Genomic DNA, 19,936 nt, shown 5'->3' with positions numbered 1-19,936 from the left:
GCGACAAGTCAAGTTTTCCACTGAACTTATAGTTCCACAGCTTTCCTTTATTGATTTAAGATTTATTCTATTTTTTCATTTCCTGTCCAGTGAGATTAGACATTCATTGATATGGATTTGAGATCATTTTGGTGCTGAAACGGGTGTGTGCTATTTGCTTTTCATTGTTTTATTGAGATTTATTGGGGACGGAGAACAGTGACAAGAACAATGACGACGGCACTGAAAACAACAGTGAAATAAATAAATCAAATTGAAAACTAAACCAAAATACACAAACAAACACACACGTGGACACACACACACACACACACACACACACACACAATGTATTGATGGTTTTCAAAACATTGTTGGGTAAACGCAAAAACAAAAACACAAAAACGATGCCTTTTCACTTGAAGTCATTTCTACGGGGCCTAAATGTAATCATTAGTCATCTGCATATAGACTTAGTTTATGTTGTGCGTTAGTTTCCTAAATTCCGTTTTATTTTACAGCTCTTTGACATTGCTGTTGAAAGAGATTCAATGAAATAGCAAATAGAGATGTAAAGAGTAGATGAGGCACAATAGAATAGAATAGAATAGCATAGAGAGTCCCAGAGAGATTATTTAATGTATGATACTTTTATTCAACAAATGAATGATTAAAAACCAAATTTTTCAATTCCAATAATAAAACACCAGCTGCCTTTATGTTTTTTCAGCATTTCAATAAAATTACAGTTTTTAAGTTGATTTTGATGAGAGGTCAATTATTGATGAGTCACTGTGTATAATCTATATTCAGATTATGAACTTTGTTGAATCTACCAGAGTAGTTTACTTAAATGGAGACTGTGAATACCCTGGTCCCTGGAGAGCTCTATAGGATTGAAGCTGTTATCAAACTGCGAAACAGGCTCTAATGAGACTGAAAGATCATGTGGAAACTTACGTCGAGCAGTAGGATTTCGCATTAAAAAAGATGTGATTTGTTCTCTGCATCTCAACAAAACATATTTGTCATGGGATGTGTCAAATGCTTCTTATTCACTTGGAACCAAATGTCCTAATGAAACAACACATTAGAAAAGACATAAACCATGTCAATGAGGCACATCTTCATCATTAAGTATGTGAAACCCCTGAGAACAGCTGCTCTGCCCATACATTGCCAACAGAGGGCAACGTTGAGCTACAGTCTGAGAAACAGGTCTGAAGAGAGGAGGAGGGGATGAAGGAGGAGGAAGGAGGGGGAGGAGAGGGACAGGCTGGGACAGGCAGGTCAGGGAGAGGAGGGAGAAAGAGAGAGAGAAGGGCCTGTTTAGACTCGCCCTGTCAGGAATACATGAAGGGGGGGAAAAAACAGGAGAAGCATGATGGTTGGATTTGACGTTTTCTGTAAGAAATGTGTCACAAACTATTTATCTTTCTTTCTCCCTATCTATCCATGTGTGTGTGTGGGGTCAGTCGTACTGCTGGTTTAGGTTGAGAAACCTGAAAGATAAAAAGTATTCTTGTAAACTGTTATGGGGGCCGCATCCCTCACGTGAACAACAGGGAATGTTTTCTGTGTGTGTGTGTGTGTGTGTGTGTGTGTGTGTGTGTGTGTGTGTGTGTGTGTGTGTGTGTGTGTGTGTGTGTGTGTGTGTGTGTGTGTGTGTGTGTGTGTGTGTGTGACAAGTTGTGAGTCTCTCCTCCATCACTGATGATGTGAGAAATGCATTGTGGGATACTTCGCTGTCCCCACAGATCACCTGATACATGCCTACGTAAAGTGAGCAGACTAACTTCACTTCCCGGTTTTGAAACGGATGTGAACTCTGGGCTCTTGTTTGTCTGTCGATCATATTTCTAACAACTCTTACTATTGTTTCTGCAAAAATGCAGGAAACACACACACACACACACACACACAGCACAGTGATGCCATTGGGGGTGTCTGCACTGTGTGGCCAGATCACGTAAATTACCAATGCAATAATCTGCCTTGAACAACTTTAAATAATCTAAAACTCATATCCCAACTATTAATGTTTTGCAGATGTTGTAAAATAAACACAGTAAAGTAATTTTTTGTGTGCAGCCTATTCTCAGTTTGAATTGGTTATTTATTCACCTGGCAGCCTCTTTTCCTTTGATTTCAATTCAAACCATGTGATATTTGACATTATATCATCGTTTAGAGGCACAGGGGAAAGTGTTATAAATGCGCTTTTTGTAGTCCATTTTCACTACTGGTGACGTCACTAATTTGCGCCGCCGTCGCATAGTTATTCCATCGTATGAAAGGAGAAAGGAGGGAGTATGGAGGATGTATCTATGGAGACGATTTGTTGTTGCTGAGCTGCCGAGACACACAGAAAGACCTGCTGCAGGTAAACACGATTCACAGCCACCGTTTCCAGGACACGTAAATCTGTTTTTCTTTGCCTGCAGAGGCAAGACACAAAGACTATTATCATATGAGCCCATTTTATTTCTGATCATTATTGTTTTTCGTTATCATTTTTTTCTTTTGGAGCGAGAGGCAGGGACACGTAATTTCTTCTGAAATCTTCTACTTTTTTAAAGTTGTCCGTGCGTCACGCCAGGCGGTAGCGATGGCGTCACAGCGGGAAGTGATCGACTTCAGCGCGTTGGAGGCGGAGCTTCAGACGGCGGTGGAGTCCGACCGGAAGTACCAGCGTGAGAACGACACCAAGCTGAGGGCCGTGAGTCAGGGAGTGCCCTACAACCAGTTCAGGTAGGTCCTGGTGGAAACTTCTGTGAAAGATAACCTCTCAGGATGTTAAAGAATACTCCCAACACTGTGCGTGTGTGTGTGTGTGTGTGTGTGTGTGTGTGTGTGTGTGTGTGTGTGTGTGTGTGTGTGTGTGTGTGTGTCCTCAGAGACCTGGTTCTGACCTCCCACCTAAAGCCCCTCGACCCCAAAGACAAGCAAGGAGGTCCCTGGAAACAACCCTGGAACCCCGTCGCCCCGGGCAACCACTGATGTGTCAATCATCAAAACATTTAACTTCACAAACAAAGATGTAAATAAAGCCTGTTTTTTGTTAAATAAATAAAATATATAACACGATTCCTGAAAGTTAGAGGCTCATTTTGTCCACAGTAACTTTAATTTATCATGTTTAACTGGCTTGTTGGTAGTTTATCTCAGCTCACATCCAGATTATAGAGCATCTTCCTCCCACTAACTGATGGAACTCCAGATGACAGCCAATACATGTCTGTTTTTTATTTTTAATTATCTGCATCAACTTTCTCACTACCTTTAAACAAGTAACTAGTAACTTCTCAAGTACCAAGTCTCTGTATCTTGCACAGCCAGATTGATATTAGGGTTTTTTTTCTCTTTTTATGTTTCTACATTTTATGTTTTCACACAAGTTTCTTATTCCAAATCTTGGTCCAGATCCTGTGTTCTATCATTTCTCTTGGCTCTCCTGTTTTGGCTCGAATGTGTTTCTCTATATGACCAGCAGGAGGCGCTAAATGCTCATGACTGAAGCCCCCCAGGATCCCTGAGCAGGAGCTTACTTATCATAATAATTATAACTTTGTACTCACAATTGATACACTACTTTCATTTCCATAGTATATATAGATATTGAACATGAACCTTTTATTTAAAACATTACTATCAATGATTTTAGTGCTTTGCAGATTTAATCCAGTATGTATTCATATTTAGATAATCTCCTGTGACCTGCAGCTTGTATACACCAGTATATGAATCCTAAATTAGGCTGTAGACTGCATCTATTATCTTTTTTTGTCAGATCAAATCACATTGCATAGATTACATGTTGGGGAAAAATGAAAACACAGAGCAGCGACAAACCTCCACACCAGGTAGGAAGTGTGTGGCGTTTCAGAGGAGTGAGAGGTGTGTAGTGTGGAGTGAGATATCTCTTCTGCCATAGAGGATCTTTGTGTGTAGACCTCAGTCAGAGGAAGCAGCAGAGCCTCACTTCTTCTTCCTCATCTGAAGCTTCTGGTGAGTTCCATTTCATCTAATCACCTTTTTTTTTTTATTTCTATGAAAACTGGAATCTATTTCTATATTAGTGTTTTTGTAGAACATCCAGAAACACACTTATTTTATCTATTTAATTTCTGATCTGCGTGTTTCTATAGGACTTTATATTAACTTTTATTTTTCATTTTAATGAAGAAATAAAGTATCTACTATGTGTCTGATCATTTTCTTATACATATATATGCAATTATTGGCCATTGTAGGATATTTCTGTATTCAGCAGGTTACTTTTCCTCCATTTCAAATGAACTCACATAATCATGTTTGAGTGTTTTTCTAACAGACGCAGGTCTTCAGGTCTTCAGGTCTTCAAGTCCGCCTGACACCATGAAGGATGAAAACCTCACTCAGGACGTGATGAAGATCCTGGAAGAAGCCCCGGTCGCCCGCAAGGCTCTGCGGGAAAACTATGACAACCTGGTCAACGTGGCTGACTACTGCCACAACAACTACATTCAGGTACTCAGTACTTCAAATACTCCTGCTGCTGCTGCTTCGTCCCACCCGAGCTGATCGAGGCCTTTTCTGTTCCTTCCTCAGGCCGGCGACAGCAGCACCAAGGCGCTGGAGGAAACCAAAAACTTTGCCACCCAATCGCTGGCCAGCGTCGCCTACCAGATCAGCACGCTGGCCAGCAGCGTCCTGAGCCTGTTGGACGCTCAGACCAATCAGCTGCTCCGCATGGAGTCTTCCATCAACCTGATTGGACAGGTGAGCCCTGCTCCTCTCATTTGGGCTGCATACCAGTGTGTGTGTGTGTGTGTGTGTGTGTGTGTGTGTGTGTGTGTGTGTGTGTGTGTGTGTGTGTGTGTGTGTGTGTGTGTGTGTGTGTGTGTGTGTGTGTGAGGCTGAATGAATGGATGAATAGGGCCTCTGTCTCCAACTTGCTTTGTGGTCTCCGCTCTTGTTTCGTGCGCTGAATCACAGTTCATCTTGTTCACACGTAAACAGACTGTGGATGGGGTGTCCTCACTGCAGGGGGCGCTGTGTTAGTGTGTGTGTGTGTGTGTGTGTGTGTGTGTGTGTGTGTGTGTGTGTGTGTGTGTGTGTGTGTGTGTGTGTGTGTGTGTGTGTGTGTAGCGGTTCAGTTCAGCTGCTCTGTGTTCTGGGTCTGTTTAGACCAGGGGTGTCAAACATAAGGCTCGTGGGCCAAAAGCAGCCCGCAAGAGGCTCCAAAATCCAAAGGTTACTCTGGCATTATTTTACCACTCAAGTGTGTTTGGTGTTTGACCCCCCCCTCCCCGGTTTGGACCCTCGGTTTTCGTCGGCCCTCGGTCTGGTTGGTCAGGTGGGTTTCTCTCCCGTCTGCGCTCCTCAGTGATCCTCCGACATGTCCGACTTGTTCCCAGACGGTGGAGATGCACAAAGAGAAGGTCTCTCGACGGCAGATTGGCATCTTTACGGCGGCCAAACGAGTCCCGCGCTGCCACAAGATCCTCCCTCCTTCTGGCACACAGCCCCGCCCACCTTACAGCCGTCGTCCAATCAACTACCAGCAGCTGGACGGCATGGGTCATGGCATGAAGGTAACACACACACACACACACACACACACACACACACACACACACACACACACACACACACACACACACACACACACACACACACACACACATCGAACAACGGTGTGTCAGCACTCTGTCTTGATGAGTTTCACACTGCAGAGGAGTGAAACGAATGAATGAATGCATGAACGTTACCCAGGACACCAGTGGTACGAGATAAAAAACTAAACATAACAGAAGTGATACGGAAGAGAGAGAAAAATAAATACAAACAGAACATAACAAAAGTAATACAAGAGAAAAATAAAACAAAAGTAACAGAAATTATTTTTCATTCTCACCATTAAATATTTTACTTTTTAAAAAATGTTTTCAAGCACAACAAAGATTTACACAATTTTAAGTCTGTTCCATAAAATGACTCCCGGAAAGGAAACACATCTATATTTAACATTGGTTCTCTTTCAAATGCACATTATAATTGTTTTCTCTTAATTCAATTTTTTTTATTAAATTTAATAGCTGTGGGAAGACTTTTATTCTTCACTCGAAATAGTATTTCTAATGTTTTTAAATATACAATATTGATGAATATTAAGGCACAAGAGTCTATGAATAGTTTATTAGTGTTTTCTCGATAGGAATGTTTATTTATCATTCTAATAATTCTTTTCTGGAGTTTAATGATAGGATCTATATATTTTCTATATGTATTTCGCTTGTAGTCGCTTGTTTTCTAAATAATACCAATTGTTTTAGATTACATAGTTTTTATATATTCTATCTATTCCAACTTACTTTATCATCTAGGGTTAACCCCAGGAATTTGGTCTCATACACTCTTTCAATTCTTATCCCATTTAGAATTGACTGAATGTCACAATTAGTCCAGGTCCCACCAAACACCATAAATTTAGTTTTATTTTCATTTAATGATAACTTATTAATATCAAACCACTCTTTTAACCTGATCATCTCCTGTTCTACGGTTGTCAACAGTTCTTTGATGTCCGGTCCCGTGCAATACAAGGTTGTATCATCCGCAAATATTATACATTTCAATTCATTAAATACTGTACAGATATCATTTAAATAGAGTATAAATAACTTAGGTCCCAATACAGAACCTTGTGGAACGCCACACGTCACTTTTTTTATAATGTGACACTGTATTATTAATGTTTACATACTGATATCTATTATCTAAGTAACTTTTTATCCAGTGTAGTTACACTACACTGGATAAAACTAAGATTAGGTCTTCATGTGCGGGACACTTTGGACCAATGGGCAACAAGCAGTCCAGTGCGTTCGGTCCTCGGCACAGGGAGGAAACTTCATAAGCTGTAAGGTGTGTCTCGCTCACTGAACTCTCCAGGAAAGGTTATGTCGGTGGCTTGTTCCGTTTTCTAGCACAGTCGTTCCTTCCTGATAACTTTCCATTGATGTGCAGACTTCAGCAGTGACCGTTTGTGTCTCGCGTCCTTGGACAGAATCGGTCCAAACAAACATCATTTTCAAAACGTTGCTGTGTGAAGCCAAAACGATGCTTTAAACGAGGCCCGAGAGACCATTTATTTGCTCAAGAAACCTCTTTAATATTGTTATAGTCTTCAATATTCAACTTTTTCATAACTATCTCCTTTTCTGAGATACTGAGTTTTGGGATTTTTATTTGCTGCCAGTTACAATATTCAGAGTTAATCCAATCCTTGATATATGTCAGTCTGTGTGTGAAGATTCTAATATAATTGTGCCACTTTTTGAACCCAGTTACTGAAATAAACGATTTCTTGATGCACCCGTTTGTCAGGAGGCTCAGATGTTCGGCGTTCCTCTCGCTGTAGGTCAGAGCCGTGTCGGTGAGAATCGGCTCAAACTCTCGAAAGAAGAAAAACAGAAGTTTTTTTTTCTGCTGCAGACGCCATGCGAACAGGAAGCGGTCGCAGCAACTGCCGACCACAGAAGAAGAAATGATACTGTAGCAGAATTGCCCCATTTTAAACTTCCTGTACAGCAACTTTCGTCTCAGTCTGGCACATCACTCCAGTAATTCCCTCTATAAATACTTCAAGTTACTTTATTTAACACAAGTTCAAGCTTTATGAGCAGGAAGAGAAACAATCAGCTCAGTCTGAACGTTTTACTGTAGTCCCCACTGTAATCTACTTCAAAATACCTCAGACTACTTCAGACTAAATCAATCTATTTTAAACCACCTAAAAACTACTTGAAAGTATTTTTTAAAGTACTTCAAAGTACATTAAACTCTTTCAAAATGCTTTACTCCTTTAAATGACATCAAACTGTTTTTAAAGTACTGCGTTCTTTTATACTATTTTAAACAGTTTCATACTACTTAAAACAAATCCTCTGTTTAACATGTGTGTACATCTGTGATTTGATTTAACCCAACGGTCAGTCTGAAGATAATAACCTCCAGAGGGCAGCACTCTGAGAACCAAGTATGCTTCTGGGGCGATATGGGACTATCAGCTCTTTAAAATACAACGAAGCCTGGTTGTTAGGCTCACGTATAATGTGAGGATCCCAACACAGAACGCTGTGGAACTCCATGTTTAACTGAGCTGAAGAGTCATCATTACCATGAACTAAGTGGAATCTGTCTGAAAAATATGACTGAGACCAAATAGGTTCTGTACCTTAAACCCCCATGGAATGTTCCGGTCTGTGTCGTCAGACGTTCTGATCAATAGCATCAAATGCAGTACTGAGAACAGAGACCAGAACAGAGACCAGTACTGTGTCATGAGAAGCTCAGAAGGAACTTTGACCAATGCTGGCTCTCTGCTATGATGAGCTCTAAATCCTGACTGGAAACACTCAAGTAGTTTATTTGAGTGTAACTGGTCACATAATATTCTTTGTAATATTTCCATTTTAACACAAGAATTTGAAGGCAGAATTTACTTTTTTTCTACTGATGATGTAACCCTAACCTCACACAAGAAGTGTATTCCTCAAAGAGGGTAGTTTGGCATGGCCACACACACACACACACACACACACACACACACACACACACACACACACACACACACACACACACACACACACACACACACACACACACACACACACACACACACACACACACACACACTATAGTGGCCTTTGTTGACCGTGGGAAAATGGTTTGAGAGCCTAATGAGAGCTGCTGATGCCTGAGAGGCTCCGCACAGAAGCTGACAGGGGTGTGTGTGTGTGTGTGTGTGTGTGTGTGTGTGTGTGTGTGTGTGTGTGTGTGTGTGTGTGTGTGTGTGTGTGTGTGTGTGTGTGTGCATTGCAGGTCTCTGGGAAACAGGCCGAAAAGACGGGAACCATCCGGAAACCCTCGGTCAGGTTCGTCCCCCCCAAAACCCCCCGACCACCTCACTCACTCTCCTGCCCCTCACCCCTCAGCCTACCCCCCCACCCCATTCCACCCACAACCACCACCACCACACCCCCATCACATCCTGCCTGTCCCCTGCTCACGTTCTTCTGTCTTTCAGGTCCAACAAACCTCTGGAGCCCATCCAGTGCCCGGTGGCGCCCCCTACTGGCAGGTAACAAGCATTGTTAAGACACTCGCCTCATTGACTTGTTGACAGTGTAAATATCGAAACAGTTCTCCTCCTCTTTTTGACATAATCAGAAGTTCAATGTGCGACACGATAATGGATGTGGTCTGTGATTGGATGTTCATATTCCAGAAGCCCTATCGACCAATGTAATGATAGTATATGAACACAAAGATATTTTTCTTTGCTTTCAGATAGTTGCTGAAGTTTTTCGATCTCATAGATGTCTACTATTCAACTGTTGCTTTTCAGGGCTGAGTTCTACTCTAGACTTTCATCAGTCCAACTCGCTTTAATGGAGCATTTCTACAACAGGGATGGATTTGAAACAGACTAGTTTTTAACTTTCAGCTCCAGTTTTGGGAAACCTGTGGCTCCGCCCTCAATACCGCCAACCTCTGACATCATTACTACGCTGCTGGATGAGGCCCCGCCTCCTCCTCCTCCAACAGCAAATGAGATGTCGGCTCAGTGTGACATGGTCGACTCTTTGGCCCCACCCCCTCCTCCTCCTCCTCCTCTTCCTGATGCACCAGTAGAAAACAGCGTGGTCCCACCCCCTCCTCCACCTCCCCCTACACCTTCAGAGGCTCTGACCAATTACAGCACTCCACCCTTGGCTCCGCCCATTGCTCCACCCCTCACACTGGAGACAGGTGAGGGTATTCTGGATTCCCTGATAATCGTGGACTACACTAGAATACACAGTTATGTTTTCTATATTCCCGGGCTGCCTGATTACAAAATATATGATCTTGTATTACTAATCCTAGACTAGGCCATTCGGGATTCTTATTGGAGAAAAAAGACATAAATGGGTTAATTATTCCAAGATTAGACAAATGAACACATAATTATGTATTTACAGATGAGCTCAACCTGATTTTGACTGTAGTTTAATGACATTTAAATTGAGTTACCTTACATTACATGAAATCTATCCAAAATTAACAGCACCGGGATGGATGGATGGATGGATGGATGGATGGATGGATGGATGGATGGATGGATGGATGGATGGACGGATTGATAGACAGATTGATAGACGAGGGGGACGGATGGACGGATGGATGGATTGATGGATGGAAGGGATAACAGGATGTTGATGAACCAAAGCAAGAATATTTAGTGTAAAAACAACCCATCCCAACTCGATTGAGTTAAATAGTTTTTAGCTACATCAGGGCCTCACGTCTTTTGTCTCTCCTCAGTGGTGGAGGAGAACAGCCTCCCGTCTCCCTCTCCGCCTCCTCCCCCTCCTCCTCCTACTGAGGATGACGATGCCTTCCCTCCGCTACCCAGTGACACCTCGGGGCTCCTGGCTCCGCCCCCTCCACCTCCTCTCAGCCAGGAAGAGGATGGTACAGTTGTTATCTCGTTGGACTATTTTTCAAAATATAAAAGTTGGTCGTGCTGCCGCATCCTCACTTTATGACAAAAAATAAATCAATTCCATTTTCACTTGAAATGTTGTCGTGTAAACTACAAGGAAATGAGACGCTGTCATGATATCATCGTCTGAAACAACACGTCATTACACTTTCGACTTTTCTTCCTCTGTGGTGTTTTTCTTGGCTGTCTTGGTCTGCGGTGCTCCATCAGAGTCTCTCCTGAGCAGGAGGAGTCGCCGCCGCCGCTCGCCACCCGCCTCCCGCTCTTTATCTCTTAGGGTCCGCTCGGGCCCCGCCTCCCGCTGCCGCTACACTCGCTCGCTCTTTCTGCCCGCCGTCCAATCACGTAAGCTGTTGGAGGGTCCAGGACCTCCAGGCCTTGAATCGGGGCTTCGGTAACGACACGATTGCAGATTGTGTGTGAAGAGGGACAATCACTAACTCAGCTCGTCTCTTTCTGTCAGTCATGATCCCCCCTCCTCCCCCCTACCCTCCCCCCCACGCTCCTGCTCCCCCGTCTTCCACCTTCAGTCTGCTCCCCCTCTCCTCCTGCTCCTCTTCTCCTCGACTCTGCTTACCTGCTCGACTCGAACACCTGGGTAAGAGGTCTGTGTGTAGCTTTGTGACTGTACTACAGGTATTTAGTAGCAGCAGTACTCGTCTTGTCTGACTACAAGATGCAAATGCCTTTTCTTCGCCGCCAAAAGTCTGATTGGTCCATAACAGCTGTCACTCACAGGATTTCTCCTCTGTCAGATCTGGAGATTCCCGCCCCGCCTCCTCCTCTCCTATTGGACGAAAGGATAGAGTTTGATGACATCATTCCACCGCTCCCGCCTCCAGTCGACTATGACGCCAACGCCCCCCAACAATACCTAGAGAAAGGTAACCAATACTACTGAACTCATCACTCCCAAGTACTATTAACTAATACTAATACTTCTACTATTACTACTACAAATACTAATACTATTATAGCTACCGTCAATACTATTACTACTACTACTAACAACTGACAATCAGTGGCGGGCCCTGCATTTCAGACCGAGGCCTTCACTCGTGCTGGTCTAAGTCAGTCCACCCCTCAATAATTTTTTTTATGGCTACAAAAACCATGTTATCATGCAGAAATGCAGCTTAAACAGCCGTTGCATCACTTACTTAGAGTTTTAACTAATACTACTTCGACTACTAGTAGTAGTAGATCAACCAACTAATACTAACACTACTACTTATATTACTAATTAATATTACTACTACCATCACTAAGACCACTACTATTACTACTACTAACATTGCTAAACAATACTACTACTACTACTACTACTACTGATCAATACAACTACTAATATTTATACTACTAATATTAATACTGCCAATACTAACCGATACTACTACTCCTACTAATATTGATACTACTACAACCACCATCACTGTTAGTAACATAGCTGACATAACTACCTCCATTACTATCTATACTACTATTACTTCTAATCACTGTGACCTCCGCCGCAGCTCTTACTACAGTCACGGCAACCACACTACTAAGTAATACTAGCACAAGTTCCCTCACAGTACTGATACACGAACTAGTTGCAATGCTTCTAGCAGCAGCTCCATAGAGGATGTAGTTTGGTGGATGTTCCGTGATGGCGTCCTTTCTCTGTGTGTCCAGTGGTGGCGCTGTATTCCTACGAGGCCTCAAAGCCAGAAGAGCTTTCCCTTGCTGAAGGTGACGTTGTTTACCTCACGCGTCGCCTTGACGACGGCTGGTACGAAGGCGTTGTCAATGGTAAACAAGGCCTCTTCCCTGAGAACTACGTCCAATCAAGTGGCTAGCTGAATCCCCACCCACCCACCCACCCCACCGCTGATGTCGTTGCCATGGAGATGCTTCATCTGATTGGGTGGCTTAATTAATATTGTGATGAATCCGGTACTGGATAGTTTGACACTTTAACATGATGCACCTTGAACTGTGGGCTTCAGCTGAGTAGTTTCTCACTGACTAACTTTCAAGATCGCCCCGGAGAATAAAGTTTATTTTCAAAGTGCCTGTTGTTTGTGTGTTTGGCCTGCCTAGGATAGTAATCTTTGCACCTTGCCACTGAGGCAGGCACAACTGTCAAAACACATCTGGCCGGACAAAAAAGGTTATGGAGGAGGTGCAGACTCTGATCAAGGAGAAGTTTTTACAACAATAGGAGGAGCAAGAGGAGCGGGACCGGAGTTTTATAAAGATTCTGTTCCTTCTGGCTTTCTCAGTTGCTGCGCCCAGACTCTGGAATAAACTGCCCCCTGAAATATGCACCTCAATTTTAAATCCAGGCTCAAAACTTATTTATTCAGACTGGCTTTTAATACACAGTAATATGGTGACATTTTATCTTTTTTTATTTTGATTCGACTTGATTTTACTCTTATTGATATAGTATACATTTTTACTCTTGTTCTCTTTTAATTCTTTTCTTTCTCAATTTTACTGTGTTTTTTCTTTTTCTTTTTTTTTACTGTGAAGCACTTTGGTCACTTTGTGTGTTGTAAAGGACTATATGAATAAATGTTGATTGATTGATCAGGAGGAGGAGAAGAGAGAGCAGGGTGCTATACTGAGTGTGATTCATTCAGAGGAGAAGGAATACTAATATTTACATGAAAACACTATTAGCAGGGAAGAGTAAATAGTTCCCTCTCTCAGGTCCTCCACCAGCTCCTCTGTCACGATGAGCTGCAGACGGTTGTTCTCACACCGAGTCACTAAGTTCTCCACCGTCACCCTAAACTCGGTCTCATCGCCCCGCTGATGCATCCAGATACCGCAGAGTCAGAGAAAGTCAGCAGACGACAGCTCCCACGGCAGCAGCTGGAGTTCGTGGTGGAGAGGACGGTCCTCCACCCTGAGTCGAGGATGGTAGGAAAACTGACGGGGGCCCAGGCGATGAGGAGGAGCAGGATGAGGAAGTTGTGTTATAGATTTCTTTGGGACAACACCCAGCTCCTCCTCCTTAACTGCTCCTCCTCTTAAAACAGTCTGTGAAGGGGGAAGAACTGTGTATTGTAATATCAAGAGAGGGAGGAGTAAGAGGAGCGGTGGATTACATGGATTGGAGTTCAGGAGGAGGAGCAAGATGTGTTACAGTCTGGTTCGAGAGGAGGAGGAGGAGGAGGAGGAGGAGGAGGAGGAGGAGGAGGAGGAGGAGGAGGAGGAGGAGGAGGAAGATGTCGCGTTGCCGGCTGGTGTTCCATTGTGTGAACTGCCGCGTGCCCCCCCCCCGACCGGTTCCCCGACGCCGGAATGGGCCGATGTGCCGGGACGCCGGAGCTGGTCCGAGCCCCAAGCCCTGGTGTCTGTCCTGGCATCGCTTTTGCAATCTCTGCCTCCGTGCGCAAAATGCAGCCGTCACAACCAGCGGCACTGGTGTTTCCAATATTACCAGAACTATTGAAGGAAGTTATTTAAAGGCAAATGGATGTAACAACAGGTTTATTAGAGAAGTGTTGAAAACAAAAATTTACTGTAACTAAGACAGACAAATTTATAGACATTTGACTGACCTACAAACTCTAAAAGTTGGAAAAAGCACAAAAGTGTTTTGTTAAATGGTCAGTTCCTCCAAAGTGAAAGGTAACACATATTAAAATTATTTACAAGATTTATCCAGTTGGTGAACTCTTAAATAATAGATTTGGCTTTGAAGTTAATCCCTGTTCATTTTGTGATGAATAAAGTTAACCATAAGAACATTTATTTTTCTCTTGTCCTCCATCAAAAACATTTTGGGGTGATATTAAAGACTGGATTTCTCTCAAGATTAATGATGTAAACAATTTAGACCTCTCTGACATATTGCACTACAAAAAGCTGGCAACAGATACTATTTCTTCTGATCGCCTTTCATCTCCATGAGGTGCCTGTTTGTATCCGCTTTGTATGGGACATTGAGAATAAAAAAATTATTAAAAATAGAAAAATAATTCAAATGAAAGGCTGCCTAGGATAATAATCTTTGCACCTTGCCACTGAGGCAGGCACAAGAATTAAATCTAACAATATCTACCAAAACTATTTTACTTTCAGGAGAGGTAGTTCTGGTTGCCTTGCAACAGTAAATTAACATGCGTTCTGATGACATCACTGTTTTTTGGCTATCAAGTTTCCTGCTTTGATCTTGGTAAGAACATCAAAGGTCTTTGATCTGTGATGTCACAACGATGTTGAAAGGAAGTTATCGTTGAACAGAACCAGCTATATCGAGATAACGCCACTTTGCAGTTGTCCACCCGATGAGCGAAAAGCGATAGGACCAAAAGGAGAAAAAGAAGTAGAAAAAGAAGAAGTAGAAAAAGAAGAAGTAGAAAAACACGTAGAAGCAGAGGTAGAAGAACAAGAGAAAGAACAAGAAGAAGAACCCAAACCAAGAGATTAGCGGCTCAAGCATTGAAAACATCTCAACAGTTTGTTTTAAAGCACCGACGATCACAATGAAGAGGGTTCAGAGGAACGACATCGTGGCTGCTGTTAAGCCATTAATCGAGTCATTTTTTGAAAAGATGACAGTTGAGCGGTGGGAATCGCTCAAGTCAGGCAGTCTAGACTTTGCTACCACAACAAATTTAGCAGAACTGCTTCTGGGGGTGATTTCAGAAGTATCTAATTTGATGTTGACGGCAATTAGAAATGGCGACGATTTGCTGAAGCAGAACAGCATTTCTACTGTTGTGAAGGACACAGTCACCAAAAGTATTGCAGAAGTGATTGACATTCAGGAGGATGTTTGCAGTGAAAGTTCGGACCACCTGACCAAGTTAATTGGTGATGTAGTCACAGACATGGTCAATGTTGAAGTCTCTGCTCAGGTGGAGTCTGTTCAGAACACTGCCCCTCCTAAAAAGCTTAACAAAATGATTAATGCGGCATCTGAAGCGCTAAAAAACATTATGGCAAAGATACAATGTCTGCCAGTGGGCACATGCAAGTGGTGGGGGCGGAGATCAGACACTGTGACACCTGTACAGGAGATCAGTATCATTCAGGTGGGGGACAAATGTGTCATCACAGAGAGTCCAGTGCCTCCTGTGGTGTGGATTGAACACCATCCAGGGCCAGATGACAAAGTGGAGTTTTCGGAGTCAGCGTCAATAACGGACACTCCAGAAGTCACCTCAGTGGAGGTGCCTGAGCAGATTGCCTTGGACACGTCTGATATTGTCCACGATGTCATGACAAATGCGATAAATGAATTTGTTGAGCCCTTCATAGAAGACATTGAAGAAGAACACAGCCAGCTGATCGCAAACAATCTTGGAGAAGAGACCGAGACAGCGATCTGTGACATCGTGAACGACCTCGAGGAACAACTGAAGATCTGTGAATCGAGTGCAGCGGCTGCACAAATTTCCACAGTCTCCTTGAAAGGGGTTAGAAATAAGATCAGGGCTTTTTTTGCCAGACAGTTTGCCAAGATATCAATCCTTCGCATTGTAGCCAAGCTCAAGGCTCAACACTGCAGCGATAAGAGACGTGGTATGCCGATGGAGGAGGTCATTGATCGTGTGGACTCTCTCCTCGAGGCACAGAGTCCACAGATCGCTGGGAATGAGGTCTGTGATTTCCAAAGGCTCAGTGGCATGTCACGTGGCCTACCCATGGAGTTTATTCCAGGACTGAGAGAGCTCCTGTTGGATAGTGTGTCTGGTGATAGGGCGGGGGAGATTCTCCCAAAATTAGTCAGGAGGACGACGACCAGAGAAACAGAGGCTCTACGTCTGTCAAAAGTCAGCACCGATGTCCAGAAATTCATTCGACACTTCCAGGGATTAATGAAGTGGTGGTTCACTGTGCAGAACTCTCTCCACACACAGCGAGTGTTGCTGGCTTTGCAGGACAAACCGTTACTGGATATTGTTCATGCGCAAGGTGCAGAGGTGGAGACGGATGTCGAACCTGCAGATGACACAGATGCAGCAGTTGTAATGGTGAAGGGACCAGTGTTTTTACTAGTTCACGCTCTGGTCAGGCGGACATTCAAGAAGGCGGGCTTACAATCGGCAGGCACTGTCAGACTCCAGGACACCATAACTGACTGGCTGTTTGAAGAGGTATGGTCAGAGGTGGAGGAGGACAGACTTCAGATCTCCTTCAAAACTCTGAAGAAAGTCGAAAAGTGCATTTTCAAGGTCCTCGCTGATGAGCTAGGTGGTGTGGATAAAGTTCTTTGCGCTATGACTCTGCGGAAAGGCAGTGTTGCAACGCTTGTTGCATCCTGCCTGAAAGACTCTCAGAAAAAACCCAAAGTGAAGGGAATCTTCAAAATTCTCAGTAGGTTAGGTTTCAAAGGTTAGAGACAAATATCATGACATTGGATGAATGGGAGGAGACTAGTGAACTGTGGAGAACAACCTGCCCGTTATCTTGGAAGGATCATGGGTGGGAGAACTTCTCAAGACTTATTCTTCTCTGGACCAGCTCTATACTCTCCACCGTGTGCTCGAGGGTTCATGGGAGTTCGCCCAACCAGTCCACAAAACACATGTGGACTGGTTGGGCGAACTCCCATGAACCCTCGAGCAGGAGTTTGGTTCCCATTGCCGGCAGTAAGTCGGACCTGTTCCCAGTGCACGTTGGCCTCCGGTAGGGCTGTCCTTTGTCACCGGTTCTGTTCATAAATTTTCTGGACAGAATGTGTTGGCACAGTCAGGGACCGGAGGGGGTCCAGTTTGGGGACCACAGGATCTCGTCTCTGCTTTTCGCAGATGATGTGGTCCTGTTGGCTTCAGCAAACCAGGACCTTCAGCATGCACTGGCGTGGAGGGACTATGTCTCTCGTCTGGCCAGGGAACGCCTTGGGGTCCCACCTGAAGAGCTGGAGGAAGTGTTTGGGGTGAGGGCAGTCTGGGCATCCCTGCTTAGACTGCTGCCTCCATGACCCGGCCCCAGCTAAGCGGTGGACACTGGATGGATGGATGGAGTGAAGAAGGTTTTGTGTGTAGTGTCATTCTGCCATGGTACTTGAGTGACAAAATTCGAGCCAATTGTGACTGTATTCACCACAGAAGGTAAGCTCAGTTTAGTCAAGTTTGGCAACCCTTGGCAACCAGAGATGGATGACTCCGAGGACTCTTCTGAATCAACATTAACAACTATCACCTTGAAGACGGTTCAGAGAAACATTGATCGTGACGCCATTTCCTGAAGCAGCACAGCATTTGTACTGTTGTGAAGGACACAGACATGGTTGATTCCAAAGTTGGAGTCTGTACAGACCACTCCCCCTCCTAAAAAGCTCAACAAAATGATTAATGGCTACATAGAAAGAAATGACATTGGTCACGTGACCCCCCACCAGGGGGCCCCCCTCTGAAACCCTCCTGTAAGCTGCACTACCAGGGGACTCCACCAAGTGGAGGAGACTGCTCTCTTAACCTGAGACCAGCGCAGGGGCGGAGCTTCGGGAGGGGCTGGGAGGGCAGCACGGAGTGGGGGACCTGGGGGAGCCGGGGGAGCGGCTCTGGGCTGGGGAGGGCGAGCCTCTCAGGCCTGGGCCCGGAGGAGCTTAGATCGCCCTCAATATTTGAATATGTCGGCTGTATGAATTCTCTGTTGTTAACATATTCAGAGTTGCACTGTTTGGTTTTTTTGTTTCTTTGTTTGTTTTTTTTTTAACTTAATTTTTATTGAAATTTTTTCTGTTTTCACAGTTACAGTGTCAGGGCAAAACAAATATACAAAATCTATCCATCTTTCATCAACCAAAGTCTCTATTGTCCGGTGGTGGCGGTGTCCTCTTCTGTCCTCCCCAAGTCAGTCCATTTTTCCCACTTTTCTTCAAATTGAGACTCCTGTAATCTTAGTTTGTGTGTGAGTCTCTCCATTACAAATATTTCCTCAACAACACGTAACCACCGCTCCCGGGTCGGCGGCTCCACTTTGTACCACAATGTGGTAATCACTTTCTTGCTTGCTTCAATATTCAATATTTGAATATGTCGGCTGTATGAATTCTCTGTTGTTAACATATTCAGAGTTGCACTGTTTGGTTTTTTTGTTTCATTTTTTGCTGCGCAACTTTCATGTTGGTCCCGAAAGAGCAGATGCGAGGCAGGGACGGAGACCGGGACTCTGGAGCAGATGCTTCGGCCGTAATTGATGCGCTACCGAGTTCGCGTTGCTGGCCGGTGTTCCATTGTGTGAACTGCCGAGTGCCGCCCCGGACCTCTGGTTCCCCGACGCTAGAATGGGTCAGTGCACCAGGAGCCGGAGCTGGTTCGAGCCCCAAGCCCCAGTGTCTGTCTTGGCATCGCGTCCGTGATCTCTGCCTCCGTGGGGAAGTTGCAGCCGTCACAACCAGCGGCGATTGTGTTTCCAGAACTATTGAAGGAAGTTATTTAAAGGCAAATGGATGTAACAATAGGTTTATTAGAGAAGTGCTGAAAATAAAAATGTATTGCAACTACGACAGACAAATTTATAGACATTTGACTGTTGCAACTACGACAGACACATTTATAGACATTTGACTGTTGCAACTGCGACAGACTAATTTATAGACATTTGACTGTTGCAACTGCGACAGACAAATCTATAGACATTTGACTGTTGCAACTGCGACAGACAAATTTATAGACATTTGACTGACCTACAAACTCTTTAAAAGTTGGAAAAAGCACAAAAGTGTTTTGTTAAATGGTCAGTTCCTCCAAAGTTAAAGGTAACACATTTTAAAATGATTTAAAAGATTTATCCAGTTGGTGAACTCTTAAATAATAGATTTGGCTTTGAAGTTAATCCCTGTATATTTTGTGATGAATAAAGTTAACCTTTAGAACATATATTTTTCTCTTGTCTTCTATCAAAAACATTTTGGGGTGATATTAAAGACTGGATTTCTCTCATGATTAATGATGTAAACAATTTAGACCTCTCTGACATATTGCACTACAATAAGCATCCAGACCCTGCATTATCTAACGTTATTAATATTGTTGGGAAAATATCATTTACATTGCAATAAATGGAGGAATAAGAAGCCCTCCTTCAACTGTTTTAAAAATGAGTTTATATTCTATTTTTCGCCTCTTAAAAAAATGTCAAGTACTGTTTCCAAAACTATAGACAAAGATACTGTATGTCTCTTTCTCTTTTGATTTAATTTCAATATAAAAAGCCCATATTAACGTTTGTGATTGTTAACCTATATTAGTCTGTTTACGCACATTTGATTGCGTCTCCCCCTTTGTATTTCTGTTCTTTTTGTTTGTTCTATGTTCTCTTTGTGATTGATGTGCCACCACTAGAGTTTGTAAGTGTTCCTGTTCAATAAAAAAGCTTCAGCTCAAGATGTTTATTGTCCAAACAACAACAGAAAAGGTGGGAATCTCTTTTACATTAATGGAATGAAAGTAGCTCTTGATCAAACTATTTTTC

At 43.5% G+C, this 19,936-nt stretch overlaps 2 protein-coding genes across 3 annotated transcripts; both read left to right on the top strand.

Annotated features, from left to right (window-relative positions):
- Nucleotides 1-2,282: 2,282 nt before the first annotated feature.
- dnaaf19 (dynein axonemal assembly factor 19) lies at nucleotides 2,283-2,979 on the top strand (the record flags this gene model as incomplete). Its single annotated transcript, XM_080487208.1, has 3 exons — nucleotides 2,283-2,362; nucleotides 2,579-2,730; nucleotides 2,877-2,979. Exons 2-3 carry the CDS (start codon nucleotides 2,588-2,590, stop codon nucleotides 2,977-2,979), a joined length of 246 nt encoding a protein of 81 aa, XP_080343334.1. The 5' UTR covers nucleotides 2,283-2,362; nucleotides 2,579-2,587.
- A 958-nt stretch (nucleotides 2,980-3,937) lies between these two features.
- abi3a (ABI family, member 3a) lies at nucleotides 3,938-12,566 on the top strand. 2 transcript variants are annotated; one of them, XM_080487360.1, is made up of 10 exons: nucleotides 3,938-3,987; nucleotides 4,313-4,488; nucleotides 4,570-4,740; nucleotides 5,379-5,555; nucleotides 8,848-8,900; nucleotides 9,053-9,106; nucleotides 9,473-9,777; nucleotides 10,333-10,482; nucleotides 11,269-11,397; nucleotides 12,188-12,566. In XM_080487360.1, exons 2-10 carry the CDS (start codon nucleotides 4,357-4,359, stop codon nucleotides 12,349-12,351), a joined length of 1,335 nt encoding a protein of 444 aa, XP_080343486.1. In that variant the 5' UTR covers nucleotides 3,938-3,987; nucleotides 4,313-4,356; the 3' UTR covers nucleotides 12,352-12,566. The 2 variants fall into 2 exon arrangements, with proteins under 2 accessions (XP_080343486.1, XP_080343487.1); XM_080487361.1 differs by having other exon boundaries at nucleotides 3,947-3,987; nucleotides 4,327-4,488.
- Nucleotides 12,567-19,936: the final 7,370 nt, after the last annotated feature.

Source organism: Lipophrys pholis (genome assembly GCF_963383615.2).
Source record: "Lipophrys pholis genome assembly, chromosome: 19".
Classification (NCBI taxonomy): Eukaryota; Metazoa; Chordata; class Actinopteri; order Blenniiformes; family Blenniidae; genus Lipophrys; species Lipophrys pholis.
Note: the sequence above shows the minus strand (reverse complement) of the source record. Positions and strands in the feature narration are given on the sequence as shown.

Bases quoted from the DNA above. Each gene is read 5' to 3' on its own strand.
- abi3a (XM_080487360.1), top strand. From the start codon at position 4,357: ATGAAGGATGAAAACCTCACTCAGGACGTGATGAAGATCCTGGAAGAA. The intron at 4,741-5,378 runs GTGAGCCCTGCT...ACTTGTTCCCAG, and splicing joins CCATCAACCTGATTGGACAG to ACGGTGGAGATGCACAAAGA. The intron at 9,107-9,472 runs GTAACAAGCATT...TTTAACTTTCAG, and splicing joins GTGGCGCCCCCTACTGGCAG to CTCCAGTTTTGGGAAACCTG.